Source organism: Gorilla gorilla, chromosome 13, assembly GCF_029281585.2.
Source record: "Gorilla gorilla gorilla isolate KB3781 chromosome 13, NHGRI_mGorGor1-v2.1_pri, whole genome shotgun sequence".
Classification (NCBI taxonomy): Eukaryota; Metazoa; Chordata; class Mammalia; order Primates; family Hominidae; genus Gorilla; species Gorilla gorilla.
Genome location: NC_073237.2, coordinates 31,192,473 through 31,220,291, shown reverse-complemented (window position 1 = coordinate 31,220,291; position 27,819 = coordinate 31,192,473). Strand labels below are relative to the sequence as shown.

At 47.3% G+C, this 27,819-nt stretch overlaps 2 protein-coding genes across 8 annotated transcripts; one reads left to right on the top strand and one right to left on the bottom strand.

Annotated features, from left to right (window-relative positions):
- Positions 1-22: 22 nt before the first annotated feature.
- BAG1 (BAG cochaperone 1) lies at positions 23-27,744 on the top strand. Of its 7 annotated transcripts, none has more exons than XM_055351731.2 (7): positions 23-447; positions 1,824-1,952; positions 3,491-3,573; positions 5,644-5,757; positions 7,767-7,874; positions 8,748-8,810; positions 19,898-27,744. In XM_055351731.2, exons 1-7 carry the CDS (start codon positions 174-176, stop codon positions 19,913-19,915), a joined length of 789 nt encoding a protein of 262 aa, XP_055207706.1. In that variant the 5' UTR covers positions 23-173; the 3' UTR covers positions 19,916-27,744. The 7 variants fall into 7 exon arrangements, with proteins under 7 accessions (XP_055207706.1, XP_018888983.3, XP_055207707.1 ...); XM_019033438.4 differs by lacking the exon at positions 19,898-27,744 and adding an exon at positions 9,317-12,104; XM_055351732.2 differs by lacking the exon at positions 19,898-27,744 and adding an exon at positions 16,228-16,814 and having other exon boundaries at positions 174-429.
- SPINK4 (serine peptidase inhibitor Kazal type 4) lies at positions 16,131-24,456 on the bottom strand. The gene is given in 5 exon segments (XM_004047925.5): positions 16,131-16,223; positions 17,905-17,934; positions 17,936-18,015; positions 19,484-19,524; positions 24,396-24,456. Coding segments are annotated over 5 exon segments (258 nt in total). The 3' UTR covers positions 16,131-16,177.
- Positions 27,745-27,819: the final 75 nt, after the last annotated feature.

Sequence of the window (27,819 nt, the reverse complement as noted above, 5' to 3'; positions counted from 1 at the left end):
GGGAGCGGCTGGGTTACCGGCTGCGCGCCCTTCGGCCAGGCCGGGAGCCGCGCCAGTCGGAGCCCCCGGCCCAGCTTGGCCCGCCTCCCTCTCGGCGTCCACCTGCCCGGAGTACTGCCAGCGGGCATGACCGACCCACCAGGGGCGCCGCCGCCGGCGCTCGCAGGCCGCGGATGAAGAAGAAAACCCGGCGCCGCTCGACCCGGAGCGAGGAATTGACCCCGAGCGAGGAGTTGACCCGGAGCGAGGAGTTGACCCTGAGTGAGGAAGCGACCTGGAGTGAAGAGGCGACCCAGAGTGAGGAGGCGACCCAGGGCGAAGAGATGAATCGGAGCCAGGAGGTGACCCGAGACGAGGAGTCGACCCAGAGCGAGGAGGTGACCAGGGAGGAAATGGCGGCAGCTGGGCTCACCGTGACTGTCACCCACAGTGAGTGTCGGGCGCCAGGTGGGCTCCGTGCAGGTCCCGAAAGCCCGGCGGGGTCTGTGGGTTTAGTCACGTGTCCTCCAGAAGCGTGTGACCTTGCGCTTGTCCTGGCGTCCGGAAGCGTGGGTTATTGGTTGTGTCCGTGGAACTGTCTTTTGTCCCGGGCTTGTGTCTGTACACTTTTCCATGTGCCCGGTGTATTTTGTCTCTGGTCATTTGTGCGATCCTGGGTGTTTGAGCTTCTCCGTGCTTTACGTTGTGGGCCTGGTTGTGTTTGTGTGCCCGCGCAGTTATTGTGCCCTTTGTGTCAGGCATATATTTGGCCATGTGGTCTACGACTGCTCCGTGTGTGATAAGTCAGAACTTCGTGCATGCCGGGGTGCTCCTCGTCTGCTGAGTGCCTTCTCCGTGTGCGCCGCTTGAGTTGGCCGTGGGTCCAAGCGTTGTACTCTGGGCACCCTTTGGGTCTGCCTACTGTTGGAGTTGACACACCACCAAATGAAGTCGGTACACCGGAGAGCTGAGTCCATGTGGTTTCTCTAGAACCAGCTAGGGGAGGCCCAAGGGTCTGGGAATCTGGAGACCTGGATTCTAGATCCTGCGGTTTTGAGTGACCTTGGGATGGACGGTTTCTTTCTAAGAATCCGGTTTCTCCTCTGTGAAGTAGATTTGGTAACCCTGGCTCCTGCTGACCTCACGGAGCTGTTGGGGGAACCAAACCTTGGTGTAATGTACTGTACACAGGCTCCCTCCTTACTGTCCACATCCCTGGAAAAGAATTGGCGTCTCTTCTTCAGAAAGAAAGGCTCTGCTGTTTGTATGCATTTGTCTGTTTACTTAGCACAAATCATGGATGCACTCAAGTGTGTTCAGTGGGAGAGACTTGGAGGAAAACAGTCACTTGCCCATTACAGCAAGCGAGACGAGACCAATCCAATACAGGGTACAGGGCAGTCAAGCCACAGGAAGCAGATGGCTTGTGATGAAAAAGGTGGGCTTGGGAATCAGCTAGATCTGATGTCAAGTTCTGATTCCAACAGTTGAGTCTCCATAGGCAGTCCTTAACTTGCCTGAAGTCACAGTTTGCTCATCTGTGAAATAAGAAGTAATAGGTAGATCTACCTCGTGGGGTTTATCTGAGGATTAAATTAGATTATGCATGAAATGCTTAAAATGTTAGCTGATAGCATTCATGTTGTTAGTTATTATAATAGAGGAAACAGAGATACTTGAGGAGGTCACCAGAGGAAAGCTGGGTGGCATGGGGGCAGGCTCTGTGGAGTAGGTGGCATATGAGCTGGACCTTGAAGGCTGGGTAAATAAATGTGATAAAGTGTCATCCTATATTGGTGTATGTGAAAGAATCATATTCGTCCAATGCTTTTCTTTCTCCCCAGGCAATGAGAAGCATGACCTTCATGTTACCCCCCAGCAGGGCAGCAGTGAACCAGTTGTCCAAGACCTGGCCCAGGTTGTTGAAGAGGTCATAGGGGTTCCACAGTCTTTTCAGAAACTCATATTTAAGGGTAAGCATTTCTTTTTCTTTCTTTCTTTTTCTTTTTCTTTTTTTTTTTTTGAGACGAAGTTTCACTCTTGTCGCCCAGGCTGGAGTGCAATGGCACGATCTAGGCTCACTGTAACCTCCGCCTCCCGGATTCAAGTGATTCTCCTGCCTCAGCCTCTCAAGTAGCTGGGATTACAGGTGCATACCACCATGCCCGGCTAATTTTTGTATTTTTAGTAGAGACAGGGTTTCACCATGTTGGCCAGGCTGGTCTCGAACTCCTGATCTCAGGTGATCCACCCGTCTTGGCCTCCCAAAGTGCTGGGATTACAGGTGTGAGCCACTGCACCTGGCCAAGGGTAAGCATTTCTTTTCCAGCTTTTCCTTATGGCCAAAGGACAGTTTTAAAACTGCTGAACTTTTCCTAATAGTCACTCTGTTTTCAAACTGGGACAATTTTTATTTATTTGTTTATTCATTCAGTTCTTCAACAGATATTTATTGAGGACCTGCTAGGTATTGGACACTTTCAAACACCTGGACAGGTGTCAGATTTGAAGTCTTATGATGATGGCAGAAATCTCACCATTTTTGATGAAGCTCATGGGCAGTCTTCCCTGGCTAGGTTAGATCATCTTCCCATTATATGTTACCATGGTACTCCCTGCTATTTTTGCATCACTTCTATGAAATTACTATTAAATAATCATTTTCTTAGTTGCTTAACATCTGATTTCTCTGTTAAAATAACAGCCTCCGTGAGGGTGGAGATACTGCTGTGTTTCCAGTGCCTCCCATTGTTCTGACTCAAAGGAGGTTTTGAGCAAACTTACCTGAGGCCTGGATGTGGCGGGCTCAGTGGATGCATGATGCTCATTTCTGCCAGGACCCACACCCTCCTGGCCCCTGCCCTCTGTCTTCCCACCCCCCTGAGAATCTATCATTCTGGTATCCACTGGGGAAAGACTTATCCCATTGGGTGTCAGTCATTATAAAGAATTTAGTAATAGGAGGCATTTTTATTTATATTTCATAGTGTAACATATTGTCTTTAATTTTTAAAAATATTTTATTTCTGAATTATAAAGACAATAGAAATTCATGTTTCAAAATAGAGGAATGCATGAAAAAGAAAATGTTCCCCTGGATAAAACCCCTCATAATAACACTGTGTCATCAGCATTCATTGTGGTATTGAGGTTTCCTGCAAAAAATGAGCTTTAATGGCTACTGTAGACCTTAATGCCTACTGAAGACTTTAAAGTCTTCTGTAGTGTGGTTCGTCGGTCCCTGATTCCTGAATATTTGGCTCTTCCCAGTTTCTCACTATTATGAAAAGGTTGCACTGAATATTATCGTATAGTAGTTACTATGGAGTCACATGTCCAGTTATTTGTTTAGGATAAATATCTAGAAATGAAATTACTGGGTCATGACACCCTCTAAAAAGATACCAATTCTCATTAGTGAACACACTTGTCTATTTCCTGTATCCTGCTGAAATTTATTTTCAGTGTTATACAATTATTACAACTTGGCCTACCTTTCTCCTCTTTTTAGGAAAATCTCTGAAGGAAATGGAAACACCGTTGTCAGCACTTGGAATACAAGATGGTTGCCGGGTCATGTTAATTGGGAAAAAGGTAAATTGCTTTTTCCATCAGAAATCCTCAGAATCAAATGACTGAAGTCTTTTATACATGTTTCTGTTTAGAAGACCAAACTGGGGACCCAGATTCTGCATTGATAAAACACCTCTCTAAACAAATACAATCTTTATTGGTTTTACAGGATTACCAATTTTGTTGTTCTCATACCCTCCTGCTCCTGTTGGTTAGAACTTTTGCTCCAGGAATTAGGAGCGGTTGTGCTGCCTTAATAATATGTTTTTTGTTTTGGTGGTGGAATCTTGGTCTGGTTAAAATGGTGCCTGGGACAGGTCTCATTCACTTGGAGTAGAATTTGCAAGAGTCTTTTGTTAAAATAAACTTGTAGATATTAAGAATAATCACTCTGTTCCAGTCCAGGAGCCTCTCTCCCTTTAACCAACCTTTTAACTAAAATCTCCCACAAGGGAAAACCTTCGACTGGAAAGAAAGGTTCAGACTAAAGAACTGAGGGGAAAAAAAGACAGATGAGGTCAGCAACCCTTAAGGTGATGAGAGAGGGCTGTGGCCAGCCCTGCACTGTGACACAGCAGAATTATGAGCATATGAAGTTCCCTTATTGTGAGTGAGGTGGCTGGGTAGAGAGAGGGCAGATAAACAAAGTGAAGGCAAAAAAAATCTAATCCAGACTTGGAACTGCCAGGAGACTGGAACTCAGGACTTGCTACAAAGAGAAATGAATAATTTGGGATAGCATAACTAAGCAGAAAGCTGCTAGACCTATCTATCAATTGTTTACCTGAGAGAAGAGGGAAATATTCGAAATTTCTTGCTTCAGGGTCAGGGAGAATGGTGATGGGCAACAGGCAGAACCAAAGAGTCAAGTTTGAAGAAACTATAGGACTTTTACTTGGAGCTGACACAGAGCGTATGGAGCGAAGTGTGAACTCAAGGAAGGCACCATGGCACATGCCTATTGTCCCAGCAAGTTGGGAGTCTGAGACAGGAGGATCACTTGAGTCCAGGGGTTTGAGGCTGCAGTGAGTTATGATCATGCCTGTAAACAGCCACTGCACTCCAACCTGGGAACCATAGTGAGACCCTGTCTCAAAAAAGAAAAAAGTCTGAACTTAAGTCTAATCTACCTCTTTTGGACTGTGTGATCTCATGTTACTTTACTACATTAAGCCTCAGTTTCATCATCTGTAAAACAGCAGTACTTCCCTGATGGAGTTGTGGTAAGGCTTAAAAAATAGGTAAGGTGCTTAGGATAGTGTGTGGCATGTAGGAAGTGTTCAATAAAAGTATTCATCATTGTTAACCAGCATCACATTAAACAGGAGAGCTCAATTGGAGGCTGCCATTTAGGAATTCCATTTAAAGGAATGGTAGAATTCCACCTGTCTTGCCATTCTGGACTCCTCACAAGTGTTTACTGAAATGTGATTACCCTCCAGGTTTCAGTCTTGGTTGTTGATCAGTCTAGGGCTGAGATTGAATCTGGCACTTGGATTGTCTCCATTCTCTGCACCCAAGCTGTCAGGGCCCTCACCAGAATGTTTACCTAACCCCTTCTCTCTAGTCTGGAGTCTTTGTAGATGGAAAACTTGATGTATAACCCTTTGACTTGATTTCCAAGAAGCAACAGAGTTAAAACTGTTATTTCTAGGTGAATGGCTTCATGCAGGTGTGGTCAGGTATTTTTCCTGACAGAGGCTGCTGTTCTTGTTGATTGCTTTTTCTTTTTTCTTTTCTTTTTTCTTTTCTTTTTTTTTTTTGAGACAGTCTCGCTCTGTCACCCTGGCTGGAGTACAGGTGCACGATCTCAGCTCACTACAAACCTCCACCTCCCAGGTTCAAGCTATTCTCCTGCCTCAGCCTCCCGAGTAGCTGGGACTACAGGTGCACGCCAGCATGCCTGGCTAATTTTTTTGTTTTTTTAGTAGAGACAGTGTTTCACCATGTTGGCCAGGCTGGTCTTGAACTCCTGACCTCAAATGATCTGCCCATCTCGGCCTCCCAAAGTGCTGGGATTACAGGCGTGAGCCACCACGCCCAGCCTGTTCTTGTTGACTATTGGCTTTATTTTCTTCTTAAACATTTTAGAACAGTTCACAGGAAGAGGTTGAACTAAAGAAGTTGAAACATTTGGAGAAGTCTGTGGAGAAGATAGCTGACCAGCTGGAAGAGTTGAATAAAGAGCTTACTGGAATCCAGCAGGTAACTCTCTTCATGGACCTTGACTTTCTGCCTTCTATCAGAGCTTCCTGGATATAACTTGTGGTTATGGGGACATGTTCTGCAGTCAGACTCCCTGGGTTCAGATCCTGGATTCACCCTTTCTCTTACTGTGAACAAGTTTATCTTTGTCTCAAGTTCCTCATCTATAAAAAGGGAATAATGGTGACATTTCCCTATTAGGATTGTTGGGAGGATTAAATAATGTAGATTGAGCTTGACACATACTAAGTGCTTTATAAGCATTTATTGTCATAGTTATTGTCAAACCCCAGCCAGCATCCATTTATGCTCACAGGAGAGCACCTGCCTTGCTAGGATCATGTATTGTCTGAAATAGAACAAGTAGCTTCTCTCTGGGCTGTTGTAATGTGTTTGGCAAGGCAAATAACATTTTGTTGGTTCATAGAAGGTCCAAGTTGAACATGATAGTGGGGTTGGGGGAGTCATCCTATTCAATTCCTTATATTAGAGATGGGGTACTAAAACCCAGTAAGGATTAGGACTAGCTCAAGACCACTTATTTATTTTTCCCTCTCATTTTATAGCATTAATTGGGGTGTGTTTGTGTTTTGGCTTTTTTTTTTTTTTTTTTTTTTTTATATGGAGTCTTGCTCTGTCACCCAGGCTGGAGTGCAGTGGTGCGATCTCAGTGGCTCCCTGCAGCCTCTGCCTGCCAGGTTCAAGTGATTCTCCTGCCTCAGCCTCCCGAGTAGCTGGGATTACAGGTGCCTCCTGCCACCACATCTGTCTGATTTTTTTGTATTTTTAATAGAGATGGGGTTTCACCATGTTGGCCAGACTGGTCTCAAACTCCTGACCTCAAGTGATCTGCCCGCCTCGGCCTCCCAAAGTGCTGGGATTATAGGCGTGAGCCCACCGCGCCCGGCCTATATGTTTGTGTTTTAATTACAGAATACGTGCTGACTGTACAGAAGTTTTAAGTACAAGTATAGGCACTAATATGGAAAATAAAAATTACCCATGGGGCCCCAACTCAGAGATGACCATTACCAAAGCCTGAAATATATTTTTCATCTTAAAAAAATTTGATATAATGTTATTTACACTTTATAAACTATTCTTTTATTGGATAAAAAATTAAACATTTTCCTATGATGGTATTTTTCAAAGCTTGCATGCATTTCATCTTGTATAAATGTATTATTTACCTAGCCAACTCTGTATTGTTCATTTAATATTATTTTTACCATTATGTGTAATGCTTCTTTGACTATCCTTGGACGTAAATCTTTTTTGACCATTCCTGGTTTTTTTGGTAGAATAAATTCTTTGAGTTGGAATTGCTGGGTGATGTTTAAAGCTCTTGCTACGTGTTGTGAAATCTGTATCTGTAGCTCGTGGCTGTGATAAACATCCTCAGAGATCCCTGCTATCCAACTCTTGTCACCAGCTAACTGGTCATTAGGCCAAGCTGTGTGAGTGAACCATTAGACAATTTGATAAAAATAAGCACTGCTGCCATTCTTTAGCATGTGTCTGTGCCACAAGTTGGTGACACATGTACATATATTCCCTTTACCTTACAGTAACCATCTAGGGTGTGGGTATCATAATCTTCATTTTTAAAATGAGGGTACTGAGGCATGAATAGGCTAAATAATTTGCTCAAGATCACAAGTTAGTAAATGGCAGTCAGTTTTCAGGCGTAGGCTTTGAAGACTCTAAACCTGTGCTTTTAACATCTGCCTCTTCTTGTGACTGGGGGCTTCACTGGAGCCAAGCCTCAGGAGGCATTTGCAGCCACAGTGGGTCATGCAAGGTAGAGCAGACTGCAACCTGATAGTATTCTTGGACTGGCCCACGGCCAGCCGTTTTAATTTTTCCAAGAGTTGAAGTTGTGGATCTGAGATGGGGCCTGGCCTGCCAGGGCTATGGTGGGCTCAGTGTGATTGCATCATTAGTATTGTGGCATGGAGTCTTCCATCAGCCTCAGAGAACCCTTGCAATAATGCATTATTTCCCCACAGGGTTTTCTGCCCAAGGATTTGCAAGCTGAAGCTCTCTGCAAACTTGATAGGAGAGTAAAAGCCACAATAGAGCAGTTTATGAAGATCTTGGAGGAGATTGACACACTGGTAAGTAAATATTCAGCTGAGAAGAACTAGTTTTCTTTGACTTTATTTCAGTCACATTCACTCTTTCAGTAATGTACTCTCCTATTGCCTGAGCAAACCTATCACTTGAGAATATTAAGCATCTACTATTGTGTGCCAGTCACATTGCTAGGTCCTGGGTGAATGCACGATGATAAGACAGTTCCTGCTTTCTAGGCACTCACAGCCCTCCAGCATAGGACTTTTATCGTTTACACTTATGTTTGCCAGTAGCATCTGTAATCATCATGAAGCTGGGACCCAAGGAGTCCACAATCTCATGGTCCAGGAAACAGAGGATTTAACTTTCTCTGATGAATATGTGACTGATAATTCTGCAGGGCTCATTACTTATAGAGGATTCAGCCAGACCCAGGTCTTGTGAGGCCATTGAAAATCATTAACTCTTTTGCAGATGATAGTAATGATATCTCTAGCCTAATGCTTCATTCTTGAAGGTGAACTGCACTGTGTACTTCTGTTGGCCAGGGTGGGTGTAAAGAAGCAGCAGCAGGCACTTTTCCTGTCACAATGAGCCCATGGTGTGGCTGGGGCAGAGTATCCATACATAGGAAACAATAAAAGAACAAAGTCTGTGTTACAGATCAGTTCCTATGGCCCAGACATTGAGAACACAGGGAGCTTTTATAGGGACAAGAGCCATGGAAAGGCCATACAGGATACAGACCCAGGGAAAGGGTTCCTGAAAATGGACATCACATTTACATTGGTGACCCGTGACCTGTTTTGTGTACTGTGGGTGTTTCTTATGTGCTCTCATGTCATTTTCACTGAGGATTATTTGTTACATGTTTACTATTTACTAACTTGTGTTATCAACTTACTCTTCCATAGATCCTGCCAGAAAATTTCAAAGACAGTAGATTGAAAAGGAAAGGCTTGGTAAAAAAGGTTCAGGTGAGTTGTGTAATAGTGCACGACAAGGCATAATATGTTAATGTGTAGGTATGTGTGTTTATCTGTTCAAAATCAGGTAGTGTAGGAGCATGGTGTGTGGTATGGGCTTGTTTTGGTTATATTTATCAGCAGGAACCCCAAACGTCAGAGAAGAGCCCCCTATGTCCCTGTAATTATATCTGAATTTAAACTATTTAGGGAGGGAACTCACTGGAGAGCAGATAGGGCTGACACATTACACAATTCCAGGAGGCAGTATTCATGCACACAGTGCTTCCTGCGATTGTGCAGTTGCTGTGCAGTGGCCCTGAGGCAAAGCTCCCTGCCTTTACCACCTTTTAGGGGATTGCTGGCCTAGAGCATGGTCAGAATGCTGGTCCTATGCTCCCTCCATCCCCTTACCTTGGAACCCAGGCCAGTGGCCCATCTCCATTCATGCACAGTCTGTTTTGAGTCTCAGCCATGGGTTCCCCAGAATGGGTAAGCAAGGAGCCTTGTGTGGGCAGTGGTCGACTGCCCCGTGTGTATTTTCTAGGCATTCCTAGCTGAATGTGACACAGTGGAGCAGAACATCTGCCTGGAGACAGAGCGGCTGCAGTCTATAAACTTTGCCCTGGCCGAGTGAGGTGTGGCAGAAAAAGGCTGTGCTGCCCTGAAGAATGGCGCCACCAGCTCTGCCGTCTCTGGAGCGGAATTTACCTGATTTCTTCAGGGCTGCTGGGGGCAACTGGCCATTTGCCAATTTTCCTACTCTCACACCGGTTCTCAATGAAAAATAGTGTCTTTGTGATTTTGAGTAAAGCTCCTATCTGTTTTCTCCTTCTGTCTCTGTGGTTGTACTGTCCAGCAATCCACCTTTTCTGGAGAGGGCCACCTCTGCCCAAATTTTCCCAGCTGTTTGGACCTCTGGGTGCTTTCTTTGGGCTGGTGAGAGCTCTAATTTGCCTTGGGCCAGTTTCAGGTTTATAGGCCCCCTCAGTCTTCAGATACATGAGGGCTTCTTTGCTCTTGTGATCATGTAGTCCCATAGCTGTAAAACCAGAATCACCAGGAGGTTGCATCTAGTCAGGAATATTGGGAATGGCCTAGAACAAGGTGTTTGGCACATAAGTAGACCACCTATCCCTCATTGTGTCCTAATTCCAGAACATCTGGCTGGGTTGTTGGTTTCTAGACTTTGTCCTCACCTCCCAGTGACCCTGACTAGCCACAGGCCATGAGATACCAGGGGGCCGTTCCTTGGATGGAGCCTGTGGTTGATGGAAGGCTTCCTTGTCCCCAAGCAAGTCTTCAGAAGGTTAGAACCCAGTGTTGACTGAGTCTGTGCTTGAAACCAGGCCAGAGCCATGGATTAGGAAGGGCAAAGAGAAGGCACCAGAATGAGTAAAGCAGGCAGGTGGTGAAGCCAACCATAAACTTCTCAGGAGTGACATGTGCTTCCTTCAAAGGCATTTTTGTTAACCATATCCTTCTGAGTTCTATATTTCCTTCACAGCTGTTCTATCCATTTTGTGGACTGTCCCCCACCCCCACCCCATCATTGTTTTTAAAAAATTAAGGCCTGGCGCAGCAGCTCATGCCTATAATCCCAGCACTTTGGGAGGCTGAGGCGGGCAGATCACTTGAGGCCAGGAGTTTGAGACCAGCCCAGGCAACATAGCAAAACCCCATTCTGCTTTAAAAAAAAAAAAAAAATTAGCTTGGCGTAGTGGCATGTGCCTATAATCCCAGCTGCTGGGGAGGCTGAGGCACAAGAATCATTTGAACCTGGGAGGTAGAGGTTGCTGTGAGCCGAGATTACGCCCCTGCACTCCAGCCTAGGTCACAGAGTGAGACTCCATCTCAAAAAAAAAAAAAATTGAGTCAGGTGCAGTAGCTCCTTCCTGTAGTCCCAGCTACTTGGGAGGCTGAGGCTAGAGGATCACTTGAGCCCAGGAGTTTGAGTCTAGTCTGGGCAACATAGTAAGACCCCATCTCTAAAAATTTAAGTAAGTAAAAGTAAATAAATAAAAAGAAAATAAAAACACTGTTTATGTGCTCATCATAAAGTAGAAGAGTGGTTTGCTTTTTTTTTTTTTTTTTTGGATTAATGAGGAAATCATTTTGTGGCTCTAGTCATAATTTATGCTTAATAACATTGATAGTAGCCCTTTGTGCTATAACTCTACCTAAAGACCCACATCATTTGGCAGAGAGAGAGTCGTTGAAGTCCCAGGAATTCAGGACTGGGCGGGTTAAGACCTCAGACAAGGTAGTAGAGGTAGACTTGTGGACAAGGCTCAGGTCCCAGCCCACCGCACCCCAACTTTAATCAGAGTGGTTCAGTATTGATCTATTTTTGTGTGATAGCTGTGTGGCGTGGGCCACAACATTTAATGAGAAGTTACTGTGCACCAAACTGCCGAACACCGTTCTAAACTATTCATATATATTAGTCATTTAATTCTTACATAACTTGAGAGGTAGACAGATATCCTTATTTTAGAGATGAGGAAACTGAGAGAACTTAGGTCATTAGCGCAAGGTTGTAGAGTAAGCGGCAAAGCCAAGACACAAAGCTGGGCGGTTTGGTTTCAGAGCCAGTGCTTTTCACCTCTACCGTACTGCCTCTCAACCAACACAGGGTTGCACAGGCCCATTCTCTGATTTTTTTCCTCTTTTCCTCTGCCTCTCCCTCTAGCTCCCACTTCCTCTCTGCTCTAGTTCATTTTCTTTAGAGCAGCCCGAGTGATCATGAAGTGCAAATCTTGCCATGTCAGTCCCCTGCTTAGAACCCTCCAATGGCTCACTTTCTCTTATTATAGAGGCAAAAGTCTTTACCCCATGCCTTCTCCCATCTCAACCCCCTCATTTGTTGGCTGTCTGCTGTCAGCCACTTTTCTTTCAGGTCCTCAGATGCACTGCACCCTCTCCTGCCTGGGGGTCTTTGCTCCTGCTACTACGTCTGCTTGAACAGCTCCTCACCTTCCTTCCTCCAACCCTACCCTTGTATAGGTGACTTTTGTTCATCCTTCAGAATTCAACTCACATGTCTCTTGCATGGAGAACCCTCACCTACTGTCTTGAGACCCTGTCCAGCCCCCAGGTGGGATCCTCTCTCGGCTTCCCATACATTTCTTTCACAGCATTTACATAGTCCATGATAGTTTACTTGTGGGATTATTTGGTTAATCTTTGCCTTTAACACCAGGGTTCCTTGGGTGAAGGAGCTTCTTTATCTTGGTAACAGCATTATTTCAAGCATATTGTCTTGTATATAGTAAGACCTCAATAAATATTTGTAGAACAAATGAATGTTGAATGCACACATCAATAGTGAAACTTCTATAGCTGCATTTGGCCTCAGAATCTCTGTCAGCATTGGAATTTACAGCCTTAACAGCCTTTATTGTCTTAAGGGTCGAGAAAAGAGGCCCTAATGCATGGACTGCTGGGCAGATGTGATAGGTGATTGCACAGGCCCCACCCACGCAGATCTGCTCATCCAAGGGGTTTCTGGCTGTGAAACTCTTCTCCCGTGAGAAGGGGAGAGAGCACCCCTTCTTCTCCCGTGAGAAGGGGAGAGAGCACCCCTTCTTCTCCCGTGAGAAGGGGAGAGAGCACCCCTTCTTCTCCCGTGAGAAGGGGAGAGAGCACCCCTTCTTCTCCCGTGAGAAGGGGAGAGAGCACCCCTTCTTCTCCCGTGAGAAGGGGAGAGAGCACCCCTTCTTCTCCCGTGAGAAGGGGAGACAGCACCCCTTCTTCTCCCGTGAGAAGGGGAGACAGCACCCCTTCTTCTCCCGTGAGAAGGGGAGACAGCACCCCTTCTTCTCCCGTGAGAAGGGGAGACAGCACCCCTTCTTCTCCCGTGAGAAGGGGAGACAGCACCCCTTCTTCTCCCGTGAGAAGGGGAGACAGCACCCCTTCTCAGGTGCCCACTTGCCTGGGACATGGTAAGTCTTACCACAGGGAGAACAGATGGGAATGTGTGCTCCCACAAACGAATTCTTCGGCCTCAGGGCTGGAAGGACTCTCCCACATTGTTTTTTGTTTGTTTGTTTTTTGTTTTTGTTTTTTTTGAGATGGGTTCTTGCTCTCTTGCCCAGGCTAGAGTGCAGTGGCTTGATCTCTGCTCACTGCAACCTCCACCTCCTGGGCTCAAGTGATCCTCCCACCTCAGCCTCCCGAGTAGCTGGGACCACAGGTGCGTGCCACCATGCCCGGCTAATTTTTTGTGTTTTTGGTAGAGACAGGGTCTTGCCATGTTGGCCAGGCTGGTCTCGAACTCCTGAGCTTAAGCAATCTGTCTGTCTTGGCCTCCCAAAGTGATTGGATTACAGGCGTGGGCCACCGTGCCCGGCCTCGACATTGTCTATTTAGTTAATGGTTTCTACTTATCCTTCAAGGCACAACTTAAAGGTTACCTCTTCTGAGACTCCTTCATATAGTAGTCAGGACCTTTGTCAAAAGTACCAGAAGCCAAGCCGGGCACAGTGGCTCACGCCTGTAATTCCAGCACTTTGGGAGGCTGAGGCAGGTGGATCACCTGAGGTTGAGAGTTCAAGACCAGCCTGACCAACATGGAGAAATCCCATCTCTACTAAAAATACAAAATTAGCCAGGCATAATGGCGCATGCCTGTAATCCCAACTACTCAGGAGGCTGAGGCAGGAGAATTGCTTGAACCTGGGAGGCGGAGGTTGGCAGTGAGCCGAGATTGCACCATTGCACTCCAGCCTGGGCAACAAGAGCAAAACTCCATCTCAAAAAGAAAGAAAAGAAAGAAGAAAGAAAAAGGAGAAAGAAAAAAAGGAAGAAAGAAAGAAGAAAAAGGAAGGAAGGAAGGAAAAAAAAAAGGAAAGAAAGAGAAAGAACCAGAAGCCTAATTCCAAAGAGACTGGGCAAAATAGAAACTTTATGGTCATGATATCAAGTTATCCCATGTAATTTTGGGAAGGTCAAAGGCAGCCGGGCTTCAGGAACTCAAACACTGCCTGTAGTCACTCTGCCTCTGCATGCCTGCATCATCCTCTCATTCCTCCTTCTTCCACAAAGCAGGACATGTGACTGCTGACAACCCCTGTGTTGCTCATCCTACAACTTCAGTGCCAGAGGGGAACTGCCTCTGTTTGCTTGTTTCTAATTTGAAAGATCCTGGGGAAGAATCTTTTGGCTAATCAGCAATGGCCAGGGCAGCAGGGTCTCATGCCACACATAAGGTCTTTAGGGGCCAACACTTAGGTTTTGGGGTAGTTCCCAGAGAGGGGGCCACAGAGTCCACATCTGTAAGTGGTAAATTAGGTATTCCTTCCAGGTGGTGCCTGGCACATTGTTCAGGCTTAATCTCTGATTCCTCAGATACTGAGTAGAAGCCTGGGAAGGAAGGGTCACTGATGAGATGCTTGGCTGGGCTATGCCACTTGGGTATAAGAGGGGTGTCCCACTTAGGGCAGAAACTTTTAGATGTCACCAATATCCACTTTCTCCTCCTACAAAAAGTGAACTAATTTTTAGTTTAATGCATGGCCAAGCAGATAGACTGTATTTCTCAGTCTCCCTGCTCAGAAGGCCATGAGACTACATTTTAGCTAATGTGGTTTATACAGAGTGTGTACGTCTTATGGGAAATGTCTTCAGAGGCAAGTGGCATGCCCTTTCTCTCTGTGGCCTAGAATGCAGATGTGATGGCTGTGGTTGGAATAGCTGTCTTGGACCTGAGGTAGAAACTGTGATGCGGATGTCAGAGTAACAAAATAGGGGAGCATGGAGTTGTCATACTACATAGGTCTATGTGTAGGAGAAATGAAGTTCTGGCTATAAGTCACTGTTATTTTGGGTTTTCTGCCTCTCACAGCCAAACTTAATCCTACATCATTCATATGCAGGTATGAAACAGGTATGAATCAGTCCCAGTAGAAGGCCTTATTCATAGATGGCCTCCTAGGCCTGCCACCTGCAAATCTATCAGCAACAATTCCTGCTCAGTGTTCCCATTCCAGTGGTCCAAGAGAAAGTAGCTTCCTGCCTTCCTGTGCCCATTCTCTCAGACATGTGTCTTCTACAGAGCATTTCCTGCCCTTTCTGCCCACTCTGCAGCAGGATTCAGAGTCTGTGTGAAACTGCTCTCACCTGCCCAGGCCTCTCTCCATACCCCTTTCTCCTGCCACCATTATCAAGAGGCTCTGCCTAGGGGCTTTGGCCAAAAGAGGAGGTATTCAACATATACCACAGGAGGGGGTCTCTGTCTGTGGTGACAATTCTGAACGCTGCGTGTCCCTGTGGGACATTGTGTGAGTGCACGTGTGCAGGACGTGCCTGGGGCTGTGTCTAATGTCAGAATATTTGACAACCAGTCAGAGCAGATGTTGACCAAAAGAGCAGAGCAGCATCTGGAAATCATCCCACAGTGCCAGGAATTAACCCCAGACCATGGACACCGAGAGACCCAGGTGTTTCCAGGGGACAATCTGGGTGGCTAGGGTATGGGGGGGGCACTCAAAGGGCTTGGGGCATCACCTGTTTTCGATTGTGAAAAACCTAGTTCAATGTTACAACAAGCAGTTCAGCTGTAGTGTGTACACTGCCTGAATATCAGCCATTGCTGTGCCACGTGTCTGTGTGTACATGCCTTGGTGTGCTGGCACAACCCAGGAGGAAGCCATGGGGGGCACAGGATGACTCTCACAAAGCTTTTTTTTTCTTTTTTGAGGCAGGGTTTCACTTTGTCGCTCAGGCTGGAGTGCAGTGATGCGATCATGGGTCACTGCAGCCTCGACTTCCTGGGCTCAAGCAATCCCCCCCACCTCAGCCTCCTGAATAGCTGGGACTACAGGTGCATGCCACCAAGCCTGGCTAATTTAAAAAAAAAAAAATTGTAAAGACAGTCTTGCGATGTTGCCCAGGCTGGCCTGAAGCGATCCTGCCACCCTTAGCCTCCCAAAGTGCTGGGATTATAGGTATGAGCCACTGTTCCTGATTTCACAGAGGCTTTCTGAGGCTGGGCCGTGCACCCCAGCAGTGGCAGAGGATACAGATCTCACCTAGGTTCTTGGCCTGAATGATAGTCCAGGCTGGGGCAGACAGGAGTACTAGGCAGCATCCTGGGGTCAGGGACTGGCCTCTCAGGCTGGCAGAAGATAACTGGGACCTCTGAGGGGACATGTGACAGGGTTGAGGAGCACCAGAGGGATGGAGAGAAGCTGGACATCAAATTCAGAGTAGAGGTGACAATGCAAGATCCACCTCCTATCCCCTCTGCAACCAGTGTCCCCAGAGATACTGACCACTTCACTCAGTTGGGCTGGATCTTTTATTTCATGTCATATCCTCTCCATGCCCACCACTGTTCTCCAGCCTGACACTTCATGGCTTGAGGTGCTCCTGTGGGATCAGCATTTGCCATCTTTCATGATCTGGATGTCCTGTTTGGTTTTTCTAGGATCAAAGAAGACAGGCATGAGGCTACCTTCTCAGGAGCTGTAGTGTACCATTCAGGGACCTGGCATAGTCCATCCAGACATCCTGCTGAGCGTCGCCCACATATGCAGTGTATGGATACAGGGCAGATCCCAAGGATCCATGGGCACATCCTTCTACAGCTTTTCCTTTTTTGCACACCCTCCCCCTGGGGGATTTCAACTTCCTGGGGTTTCAACCACCAGCACATGCTGATGGCTGCCAAATCTGTCTCCAGCTCGGACCTATGTCCTGCCTGTTCATGCAGTTGTCTGTATCCAGTGGGATGTCCTAGGGGCTCAACTGTCCACAAACATCACTGCCCCCCCACAGAACTGGTACAGACCCCCAAACCACCCATCTCAGCCCATGGAACCACTGGCCACCCAAGCCCACAAATCAGAAACCAGTATGCTGCCTCCTTCCCCTCAGCCTTTACATCCAGTCACATACCAAGCCTGTCAATTCCACTCCCAATGTACCTCCTAACCATGAGTCTTTCTCTAAGCTAGGACAACATCCTGATGTTCCTTATATTTCCTCAAATACAAACTTTCACGTCTATCCAGAGCTTTGCAGCTTCCGAGGACTTTCTTCACTTCCATGGTCTCATTTAGTTCTCAGGATCATAGAAGATGGGTTTTACTGATGAAGAAACTAAGAGCCAATAGGTGATCTGATGTAGGGAGGTCATGTTCTAGCCCTGCTCATCTCTCTGGACTCACTTCTTGCCTCTCCCTGATTCTCCCTTAAGCTTTATACTCCAACATGTCCAACTTCTTATATTTCCTCAAATGTAAACTTTTCCTTGTAGACCTTTTCAAACTCATCTACTTGGAATTATCTTCCCTTGCTCCTTTTTCCTAGCTAATTTCTACTTATTCCTGTGTGCCCCACTGATCCCTTAGAATTCTGTGCTGAAGGCCGGGCACGGTGGCTCATGCCTGTAATCCTAGCACTTTGGGAGGCTGAGGCGGGCGGATCACTTGAGATTGGGAGTTCGAGACCAGCCTGGCCAACATGGTGAAACCCCATGTCTACTAAAAATACACACACAAAAAAAAATTAGCCAGGTGTGGTGGTGGGCACCTGTAATCCCAGCTATTCGGGAGGCTGAGGCAGGAGAATACTTGAACCCAGGAGGCGGAGGTTGCAATGAGCCAAGATCGTGCCACTGCACTCCAGCCTGCGTGACAGTGAGAGTCTGTCTCAAAAAAAAAAAAAAAAAAAAATTCTGTGCTGCAATTGGCTGACTATCAGCCTGGCTTCCCCCTTACACCAATTGTATGTTCCAGGAGGCCAGTGATGCTGTCTAACTTAGGCTCTGTTCTAGCCCCAGTGCCTAGCACATAGTAAATGCTCAATAAATAATTGCTGGCTAGACGAATGAAAAAACAGATGAGGTCACCTAGTCAATCAGGGCAGAACAAGGAAAATGGTTTCTGCCCCTGCTCCCTACCCACCACCAGCTTCTAGATTTCTGCTTGGAACCATGTGCCTTGAGTTAATCTGGCACTCATTCTATTAGGGGCACATGTTGGAGGACTCTTCTCAGGTCAAGCATGTATGAAGGAAGAAGCAGGTCAAGTCTTGCTCCTTTCAGACTATGCACCAGAGATGGGGCCCACCCAAGCAAGCAGGGGTTGTGGGGCAGACTTACATCCGGGCCAAGCAGAGCTGGCATTCATTCGTATGTGAGCCCATCAGTGCCGCAGACCAGGTTGGACATCTGGGAACAGGTTGGAGACTCTACCATGTGTTCACAGATGGGCTGTGGAAGAGAAGGGAGGGAGAGGACTCAGGGATTCAGAGGCAGTGGGGAGGGATACAGGGGTTCTGCTCGGAACCAGTGGGGCCCCAGTGAGGTATCAGAGTCAAGAAGGCCCCCAGTGTGGGTCCAGTGAAGATGAAACCAACCACTCAGAGCCCCTTGGTGTGTTTGCTTGTGTGTGTGTGTGTGCATGACCACGTGTGTGCCTATGGCTGGATGTGTACATATGTGTACCTGTGTCTCTGGAGCCCCCGGTGTGCAGGCATTCAAGCGTATGCCTGTGTTTATGTCTATGTGTGTGCAGTGAGTTTGTGCCCTCAAGCACCTGGGGACTTGTTCACACCCTCTTCAGAGGCACTAATCAGAACTTCTGCTGCTGGTCCCATTGAAGACCCCAGGATACAGAACCACCCATCATTCCCAGGAGGCCCCTCTCTCCCTGGGGGCTCCTGAACTCTCCCTGGCCTGCATGATCTATCAGGCCCATGTCAGAAAGGCTGCAAAGGGTGCGAAGGCTGAAGAAATGGGGCAGAGCTTGGGGCTTAATCGAGGCTGTCTGAAAGGGTTTTAGGACAGGCCTGAGGTCAAGGTGAGAACTCAGTCAGGACTGGCATTAGTGCTTGAGACAGGGATAGGCTGAGAAAGGTTGTGCGGTGCAACCGTGAAGGCCCGAACCCTAGAAACCTGAATTTTGCCACTGATTAGCTGTATAACCTTAATTGAGGTATTTCCACTCTCTGAGTCTCAGTTTCCTCATCTGTAAAAATTATAATAGTGGTGTTTCTCTCACATAGGGCTAATTGAAATAATGTATGTAAACTATTTGGCTCTTTGGCACTGAATAAGTGGGGCTGGATTCTGATGGACTGACGGGGACGATGCTGAGGCTGTGGATGGGAAGGTGGCTCCGAGCCTCCTCATTCCACTACATGAAGGGGCAATCTCAAGGGTCTCAAGGATGCCAGTACCACTGCCTTCTGGGTCACTGGGGGCATCAGGCCAAGGGCCAAGGTGGAATCAGGATTCAGGGACAACTTGGTGTTTAGACAATCAGATGGAATGTGGTGGTGGGAGGCTGGCACACTCCACAGGTGCTTTCAGTGTGCCAGGGTCCCCTCTTTGGCCTGAACTCCGTGGCCTGCCTGTCTGCACTATACAGAGCAGAGAGCACACCCTGTCCTGCTAAGCCTGGGTGGGGAGATCTCACTGATGGAAGGGGCCTTGGACACCAGGTGGGGGACATCATAAGGGCTTTGAGGCCAATCTTGGGACTCGGGTGAGGGGGCTGGGCCTACTCAGCCTTGGGGGCTAGTGTGGGGAATGTGCAGGCCAGGAGGCCACCTTGGCCACCTTGGAGCCATTGAAGGTGTCTGAGCAGGATCGTGGAGAAGAATAACTGGTTTCTCAGCATGGACGAGAGGACTCCTCTCAGCAGAAAGAAGGTGAGAACAGCACGCAGCTGCCTTACCATTCTTGAGAAAGGGAGATTTCCTGCTGCCACTGGCACTTCTGAAACACAAAGACGCAAGAATTAGATGATGCCAGCTCTAGACCCCAGGTCTAGGGGTCTGAGGACTGCTTCTCCTTCAGGGAGCTTGGTCCAGCAACTACCCAACCTGGAATTCCTCAAGGAAAGGTGATGAGCCACCAGACAATGGGGTTGCCAGAAAGCTGATGTGATCTCGGGTTCCATAAACAGAGACAGAAATTCAAAAATTAGGAAGGTGACAGTCCAGCCTATTCCTTGTTAGTTAGATCCCACTGGAATTGTTGTGTCCCATATAATAATTATAAAATAACAATTCAGCAGTTATTATGTGCCAGGCATTGAGAACACATGATTTTAACTCCTCTCCACCCCTCTCTTACTGCTGTGTAACAGAGGGAAGAAAGGAGATAGTAGTGGATGCTGTGTTCTGCCATCAACAGCCCTCCCGCAAGTCTGAGGCACTCATTTCCCCCGCTGCCAGAAATATTGACCACTCACTGCAAGTCTCTTCCTAGGAATTACCCTCAGAGAATGAAGCTGCCTTGCCCAGGGCTGCATCCACTACCCAGGAACAGCCCATATCCCATGTCGGGTTGATGTGGTTACAAAGGGCCTGATCCCCTCGCCCAAAGCTGCCTGTAGGTTCATCTGAAGCCTCTGTTGCGCTGCATGGAAGTCAACTTCCCTCATCCTTCATAGATGTTAATCCCATGAACGCTCCCCAGTAAATTGCATGTATAGCTCAGAATCTGTTTCCTGGGGCATAGGTCAGTTTAACGAACTCCGAAAGAGGCTCAAAGAGGTGACACAATGCAGTTTGTTAAGGCAGAGCTAGGATTTTCCCACACGTCTGTTGCAGCCCAGAGCCTGACTCTTTCTATATACACTGGTGTACCCCTCAAGGTCTGGCTGAACTGCTTAAAGGACATGAGCAAACTGTGATGTGACTGACAAGCATGATGGGTGGATGAGGGAACTGGAGCTACGTCTAATGGCACAGGTGGAAGGAAGGGCGTTTATGTAAATTAGAGAAGGGCAGGATGCTCCCTGAAGTCTCTGAAGGGCTATCCTGGGGCTGAGGGAGAGATGGACTCTTTTCAGCCTCACAAAGCAGAGCCCATCTCGGTGAGGAGGCTGCAGGGAAGCAGGTTTGGGTTCCATATGAAGCAGAATTTTCTCTCAGTGGGAGCTATGCCACAGTGAAAGAGGCTTTCTCCAGAAGTAGTGAGTTTCCCATCACTGGAGGTGTGCAAGGCAATGTAGTTTTATATTTTCCTGGAGATGTTATTACAGGGTATTTCCACAGAGAGAGGGAAACAGAAACTTAGACTAAGTCACCCCGATGTGCTGTTTAAGCCTGGCATTGGGGTATCAAAATGCAAACCTAGACCTGTCACTGAACTGCTTAAAACCCTTCCATGTCAAATTGCCCAAACTGAAAGTGATCCAAATGTCCTTCAACAGGAGAATGGAGAAATGAATACAATGGGGCACTACTGAACAATTAAAACAAGCAACTGATACATGCAATAACGTGGCTGAATCTCAAAAATAGTTTGCTGAGCATAAGAAACCACATACAAAAGATTATATACCCTATGATTTCATTTATGTGAAATCCTAGAACAGGCCAACTAATCTATGATGGAAAAAAATCACATTGGGAAGCTGAGGCACGAGGATCACTTGAAGCCAGGAGTTTGAGACCAGCCTGGGCAACATAGCAAGACCTCATCTCTACAAAAAATGTAACCATGAGGGCAGGTTGCAGTAGCACACACCTGTAATCCCAGCGCTTTGGGAGGCCGAGGCGGGTGGATCACCTGAAGTCAGGAGTTCGAGACCAGCCTGACCAACATGGTGAAACCCCATATCTACTAAAAATACGAAATTTGCTGGGCGTGGTGGTGCACACCTATAATCCCAGCTACTTAGGAGGCTGAGGCAGGAGAATCACTTGAACCCAGTAGGCAGAGATTGCAGTGAGCCAAGATTGTGCCACTGGACTCCAACCTGGGTGACAGAGCAAAACTCTGTCTCAAAAATAAATAAATAAATAAATAAAAATTAATTTAAAAAAAATTTTAAATTAGCTGAGTGTGGTGGCACACACCTGTAGTCCCAGCTACTTGTGAGGCTGAGATAGGAGGATCGTTTGAATTCAGGAGGTTGAAGCTGCAGTAAGCTATGATTGCACCATTGCACTCCAGCCTGGGCAACAGAGTGAGACTTTGTCTCTTAAAAAAAAAAAAAAAAGTGTCAGAGCACTGGGGTGGGGGCAGGGATTGACTGACATAGGGGAATTTCTGGGGCTATGGAAATGTTCTGTATTTATTTTTCTTCCCTAAGTCCTTGTCTCAAGAGGTCCTGTATCTTGATGGGGGTTTGGGTTACACGAGTGTATACATTGTCAAGACTCATTGATAAGATTCATCGAGTGATAAGATTTGTGCATTTCTTGATATTTAACTGTTAGGGAAAAGAAAAGCATTTAAAAAATATAAAGCCCTTCCATGGTTCCCTGTCCTGATCACTAAGCCTCCCTATGGACCTGAGCTGCTTAGTCTTATGTTTAGGGTACTGTGTAAGCTGACCCTAAACTTGCTTCTTGGGCTGACTTCCCAGTACACCTCTCCATACCCCAGCTATTCCTCTCTGCTCACGGGTCCTAGATTGGGCCCTGCTTTGGCTCATGCCATGTCCCCTCCCTGAAATGTCTTCATCTCTGTTCTCCTCCCGCCGAATCATACCCTCCTTTCAAGGCTTGATGCTGCCCCCCAGTGAAGCTGTCCTTGATGTCCCCCACAGTTTCCTGAGCAGATCTGGATGGAGGCTTCTTTCACACCACCATGTACTGTCCCACTCACTGGGTCACCCCGCCTCCCTATGCACCTGAGCTCCTTGGGGTTCCTTTATGTCTGCCTTTGTGCAGCACTTGGTTCAATGTCCCATACTGTGGGTGTTCAGGAATTGAATACTAAAGTGCATTGGTGTAATCCCAGCACCTTGGGAAGCCGAGGCGGGCAAATCTTGGGGTTGGAAGTTCGAGACCAGCCTGGCCAACATGGTGAAACTCCGTCTCTACTAAAAATACAAAAATTAGTTGGGTGTGGTGGCATGTGCCTGTAATCCCAGCTACTCAGGAGGCTGAGGCAGGATAATTGCTTCAACCTAGGAGGCAGAGGTTGCAGTGAGCCAAGATCGTGCCACTGCACTCCAGCCTGGGCAACAAGGCAAGACTCTGTCTTGAAAAAAAAATTTTTGTTTAAATAAAAAAAAAAGTGTATTGGGAGGAGGGGGTGTTCAGAACTCTAAGATGTCAGAGTTTCTTTCTGGGGGATGTGGGGAAAAGCTACATTTACCCCCAGGCTGCCCTTGACCTTGACCCAAAGTGCCCCCTCCTCACTCAGCCCAGGCAGTAGTCTGAAATGTGCAAAAAACAAAAACAAAAACAAACAAACAAAAACCAAACTTCTTCAGAGCAGGCTTTTCAGTGTTCCCAACTGCTCAAGGAGTAGGTAGGTGTAGGTGCCAGGCTGGGCGTAAGCAGGCTGGGCATAAGCAGGCTGCTCCTGAACAGGTCCCCAGACCCATTTCCCTTTCCCCCTGTGCCCAGGTCTGTTTCCAGCTGGGGAAATGGGTGTGGGACTGGCCATGAGGTCAGTGGCCCTGGGATCCTGCCAGGCGTTGCCTTATAACTTGTGGCTTTTGTCCAGGCGGGTCCTAACTGGTCTCCCCGCTTCCCTGTTCAGTTTATTCTCAATGTACCAACCAGAGCAACCCTTGAAAGACATAACTCTCTGCTCAAAGCTTTCAGTGCCTCCCATTTTAGTCAGAGGAAAAGCCAAGTTCTTATGTTGGCCAACAAGGTCTTCCCTGGTACAGTTCCAATTTGCCTCTCTCATCTCCTCTCCTATCACTCCGTACAACGTCCCCTCCTGCCACACTGGTCTTACAGTACCTCAGTCACTCCAGGCATGTTCCTGCCTCAGGTCCTTTGCACCTGAGCTGTTCCCTCTGCCTGGAATCTTCTTCTCCCAGATATCCACATGGCTTAGTCTCTCATCTCCTTCAAGCTTTGCTCAAACTTCGGACTCTCAGAGATAGCTCCCCTGATTTGAAATTGCAACCCCCTTCCAGTGCCCATCACCCTGCCAAGTATTTTTTTCTTAACTTTTATCAGCTTCTAACATACTGTTTAACATACATTGTAACCATCTTGTTTATTGTCTTTCCCCTTTTCCTCTACCCCATTGGATTTATGCTCCATCAGGACCATGCTTTTTCTGTTTGGGTCACTAATCTGTCTTAAGGGCTCAGAACAGTGCATGACATGGTAGCTGTGAGATTGCAGGGATGGCCCAGATCCTGAGAGGGCCCTGCCCCAAGTATATGTGTCCAGTCCTAGGAAAGGGCTCTGTCATGCTCACATGGCTGCCCAAGTCCCAAACCACAGTCTTTCAGAGAGATCGGGAGCTCAAAAGACCTCGGGCAGGTATCTCTTAGCACCCACCACCCTGCACCCAGCATACTTGTCAGTCTCTCCTGAGAGCTGGGACCCACCTGCTCCCTTCTGTCCCCACAGCCTCCAGCCCAATAGTTGCTCAGTGCAGCTTTGAACTGGAACAATCCCGTCCTTTACAGCTGGAGAAACTGAGGCCCCAAGAGGGTAGGGGACTTTGGTAATTCTGCGCCAGAGTCAGGATTTGAACCCAAGTTTCTTTTCTCCCAGCCCAGAACTTTCCCCAGCACAGTGGAGGGTGCATATGCAGAATGAAGGTACATGGAAAAAGCTGAGGCCTCACAGGGTGCTCCAGGCCCTGCTTCTGCTCTCACCCCAAGCTCACCTACCAACACAAAGCCACAGAGAATCCAGGTTCTGCCCACTCACCCCTGTCCACAACAAGGAGGGCAGCCAAGGCCAGGGTGATTACCCATTGGCGGATGGCCATGCTGATCCTGGGATAGTGTAGCCTGAGCTGGCTGGGGCCTGGGCCTGAGGAAGGATGGGGGCCTATTTATAGTGCCGCTCTCCTAATCTTATCTAGGACCAGATGGAGAGACCAGAGTTAATCTTTGCACGCTGACATCCGGAAAGGGCTTGCTCTAGGTGCAGATGCTGAGCTTTTGATGAGATGGGGCTGTGGCCATGGGGCTGGCAGGTTTCCAGAGTGACAAAAAGTCTGAACAACTTGCAAAGCTGACTCCAATCTGAGGGTTGGAGCAAGGAGAGGAAAGTTGAAGTAGAAAGAGAGTTCAAGGCAGAGAGAAGGGGAAAGAGATAGAGAGAGAAAGGAAAAAAGCAACTGGAAGATGGCAGGAGGCAGAGAAGGGGGCTGGAACCTGGATTCCTTTGCCAGTGCCTCCAGCAACCAACTCCGGGACCTCGGTAGAGCCACTTTTCTTAACTGGGCCTCAGATCACCCATGCACGAAGTGGAGATGAGACTTTTGGCTCTGCCTTTCTCCCAGGCTGCTGTGAGGATGGGGGCGGTGATAGCAGATGGGAAAACATTTTGCAGAATATGAAATGAGCTGTAAATGTAAGCAGAAATGATCGTTTTTACTTACTTTCATTTCACTTATTTTTTTGTACCGCAAAGTGGGCACAACTAACAGGCAAAACAAAGGCAAAATAAAACATTAAAAGGAAGATGCCTTCTTGCTTTGCAGGTATTATGTGTCCATTTGCATTTTTTTTTTTTTTTGAGACAGAGTCTCACACTGTTGCCCGGGCTGGTGTGCCTGGCGCGATCTCGGCTGGCTGCAACCCCTGCCTCCTGGGTTCAAGCGATTCTCCTGCCTCAGCCTCCTGAGTAGCTAGGATTACAGGCACCCGCCACCTGCTCAGCTAAGTTTTTGTATTTTTAGTAGAGATGGGGTTTCACTATGTTGGCCAAGCTGGTCTCGAACTCCTGACCTCGTGATCCGGCCACCTCGGCCTCCCAAAGTGCTGGGATTATAGGCATGAGTCACTGCGCGCAGCCTCATCTGCATCTTCATAGGTTAAATAAAGACAAGATTCTTTTAAAGAAAAATCAGTTTCTAAAACTCCCCCATACTTACATAGTATACATTAATAAGTAATTTGGATATTTGCTCTCAAAGAATTTCTGATATATAAAATAAATTTTATTTACATACACGTTTCTCTAATTCATTTAGATCAGTGTTTTTCAGCTCTGTCTGCAGATTGGATTTCCCTGGGGGAGAATTTACAAATACAGATGCTGAGCTTCGCTCTGAAATATTTAAATCAGAATCTGTGGTTTTTTTTTTTTTAAAGAAAAACTTTATTTCGAAAGATTTCAAGCCTACAGATAAGTTGCAAGAATATTCCAATGACAAGGCGAAGGATTCTTGTTTGAGGACAGCCCCAGCCAGGTTCGGTGGCTTATGCCTGTAATCCTACCACTTGGGAGGCTGAGGCAGGAGGATTGCTTGAGCCCAGAAATTAGAGACCAGCCTGGGCAATATAGCAAGACCCCAACTCTACAAAAAAAAATTTTTTTTAATTAAAAAAAGAACAGTCCCTTTGGGGACACCAGCCATCCAGTCACCTCTACAGACTCACAGAAGCCCCAGACCTGTGGCCAAGACTAGCTTGAGGCCCCCAGTGATCCTTGACTCAGCTTCAAGATCCTTCCGTTCCTCCTTAGGAAACTGCACAGTCCCAGGGATGCCTCTGAGGCAGGTGGCAGCTATCTTTCCATTGCTTAGGCAGGTAGAGAAAATATTTAATGATGACTTCCTGTCCTAAGCAAAAACGCCATCTTATAAAAGGGGAATTGGACTTTAAAGGTCATCTTGGGGCCAGGCACCATGGCTCACACCTGTAATCCCAGCACTTTGGGAGGAGGCTGAGGCGGGTGCATTCACTTGAGGTCAGGAGTTCGAGACCAGCCCTGGTCAACATGGTGAAACCCATCTCTACCAAAAATACAAAAAATTAGCCGGGCGTGGTGGTGCATACCTGTAATCCCAGCTACTCAGGAGGCTGAGGCAGGAGAATTGCTTGAACCTGGGAGGTGGAGGGTGCAGTGAGCCAAGGTCACGCCACTGCATTCCAGCCTGGTGACAGAGCGAGAAACTGCCTCAATAAATAAATAAATAAATAAATAAAAATAGGCTTGGTGTGGTGGCTCACGCCTGTAATCCTAGCACTTTGGGAGGCCAAGCTGCGTGGATCACCTGAGGTCAGGAGTTCGAGACCAGGCTGGCTGACATGGTGAAACCCCATCTCTACTAAAAATACACACACACACACACACACACACAAATTAGCTGGGTGTGGTGGTGTGTGCCTGTAATCTCAGTTACTTGGGAGGCTGAGGGAGGAGAATTCCTTGAACTAGGGAGGCGGAGGTTGCAGTGAGCCGAGATTGCGCCACTGCACTCCAGCCTGGGTGATGGAACCAGACTGTCTCAAAATAAATAAATAGATACATAAATAAATAAAATAATAAAATAAAAAATAATGGTCATCTGGGTTTCATCTCCCTTCTTCCACTAGGGCTTTCCTACAGCAGCCCCACTGGGAGGTCATTCTTGGTGATGGGGAGCTCACTACCTACCAGTTTCGTTGTTGGATGGCTTCGAACAAAGACAGTCCTTCCTCACACAAGAGGTCTGCCTCCCTGAGAGTCCTTGGGGCTTGTAGCTTTGTCTCTGGCCTCCTGTACTTGCATGAACCTCCTGTACTTGCACAAGCACCTCTAGGCTGAGCAGGTCTGCCGTCTGCCTGCCTCCTACCCTTGCACATGTGAAGCTCCTGGGCCTCTCTTCATTTCTCATCTGATCACTGACAGGTCTGTCTGTCAGTGTCCCAGGTTACAGTGAGGAAGAGACAGAGGGGAGCAAAGGGGTTTGATCCCTTCCTTGTTTTGGACCTTAGATTTCTATCCACGTGGCAGGAATGGCTACTGAACATTCTAGCTGCTGCAAGGAGCCAGGACGCTTGAATTTTGCATCCTTCAAAGCACAGAGTAAAGTCAAGGGCAGCCTGTGGAGTACTGAGCTCACTTACCATCCCAGCCCACCCCAAGGTCTCCTCTTCAGACAAATACCTTCTAGATTCACTCATAGTAACAAACTTCCTAATCTGTCATCCCATCAAAGTGTGAACCTAACTCCTATATCCAACTGCTATTGAACAGCCCACTAAGGATGTCAGTGCATCCAAGAAAACCTCACCATTAATTCACCATTCATGTATTCAGTAAAAGTTTAACGAGCGGCTAAGTGCCATGCTCCATGCTGAGTGCTTGGATATGGCAGAGAGTGAGTCAGATACAGTTCCTGTCCTCCAGGAGCTTT

Coding starts and splice junctions, on each gene's coding strand:
- BAG1 (XM_019033439.4), top strand. CDS start 174: ATGAAGAAGAAAACCCGGCGCCGCTCGACCCGGAGCGAGGAATTGACC. Junction 1,953..3,490: donor TCAGAAACTCATATTTAAGG/GTAAGCATTTCT, acceptor TCCTCTTTTTAG/GAAAATCTCTGAAGGAAATG. Junction 5,758..7,766: donor AGCTTACTGGAATCCAGCAG/GTAACTCTCTTC, acceptor ATTTCCCCACAG/GGTTTTCTGCCCAAGGATTT.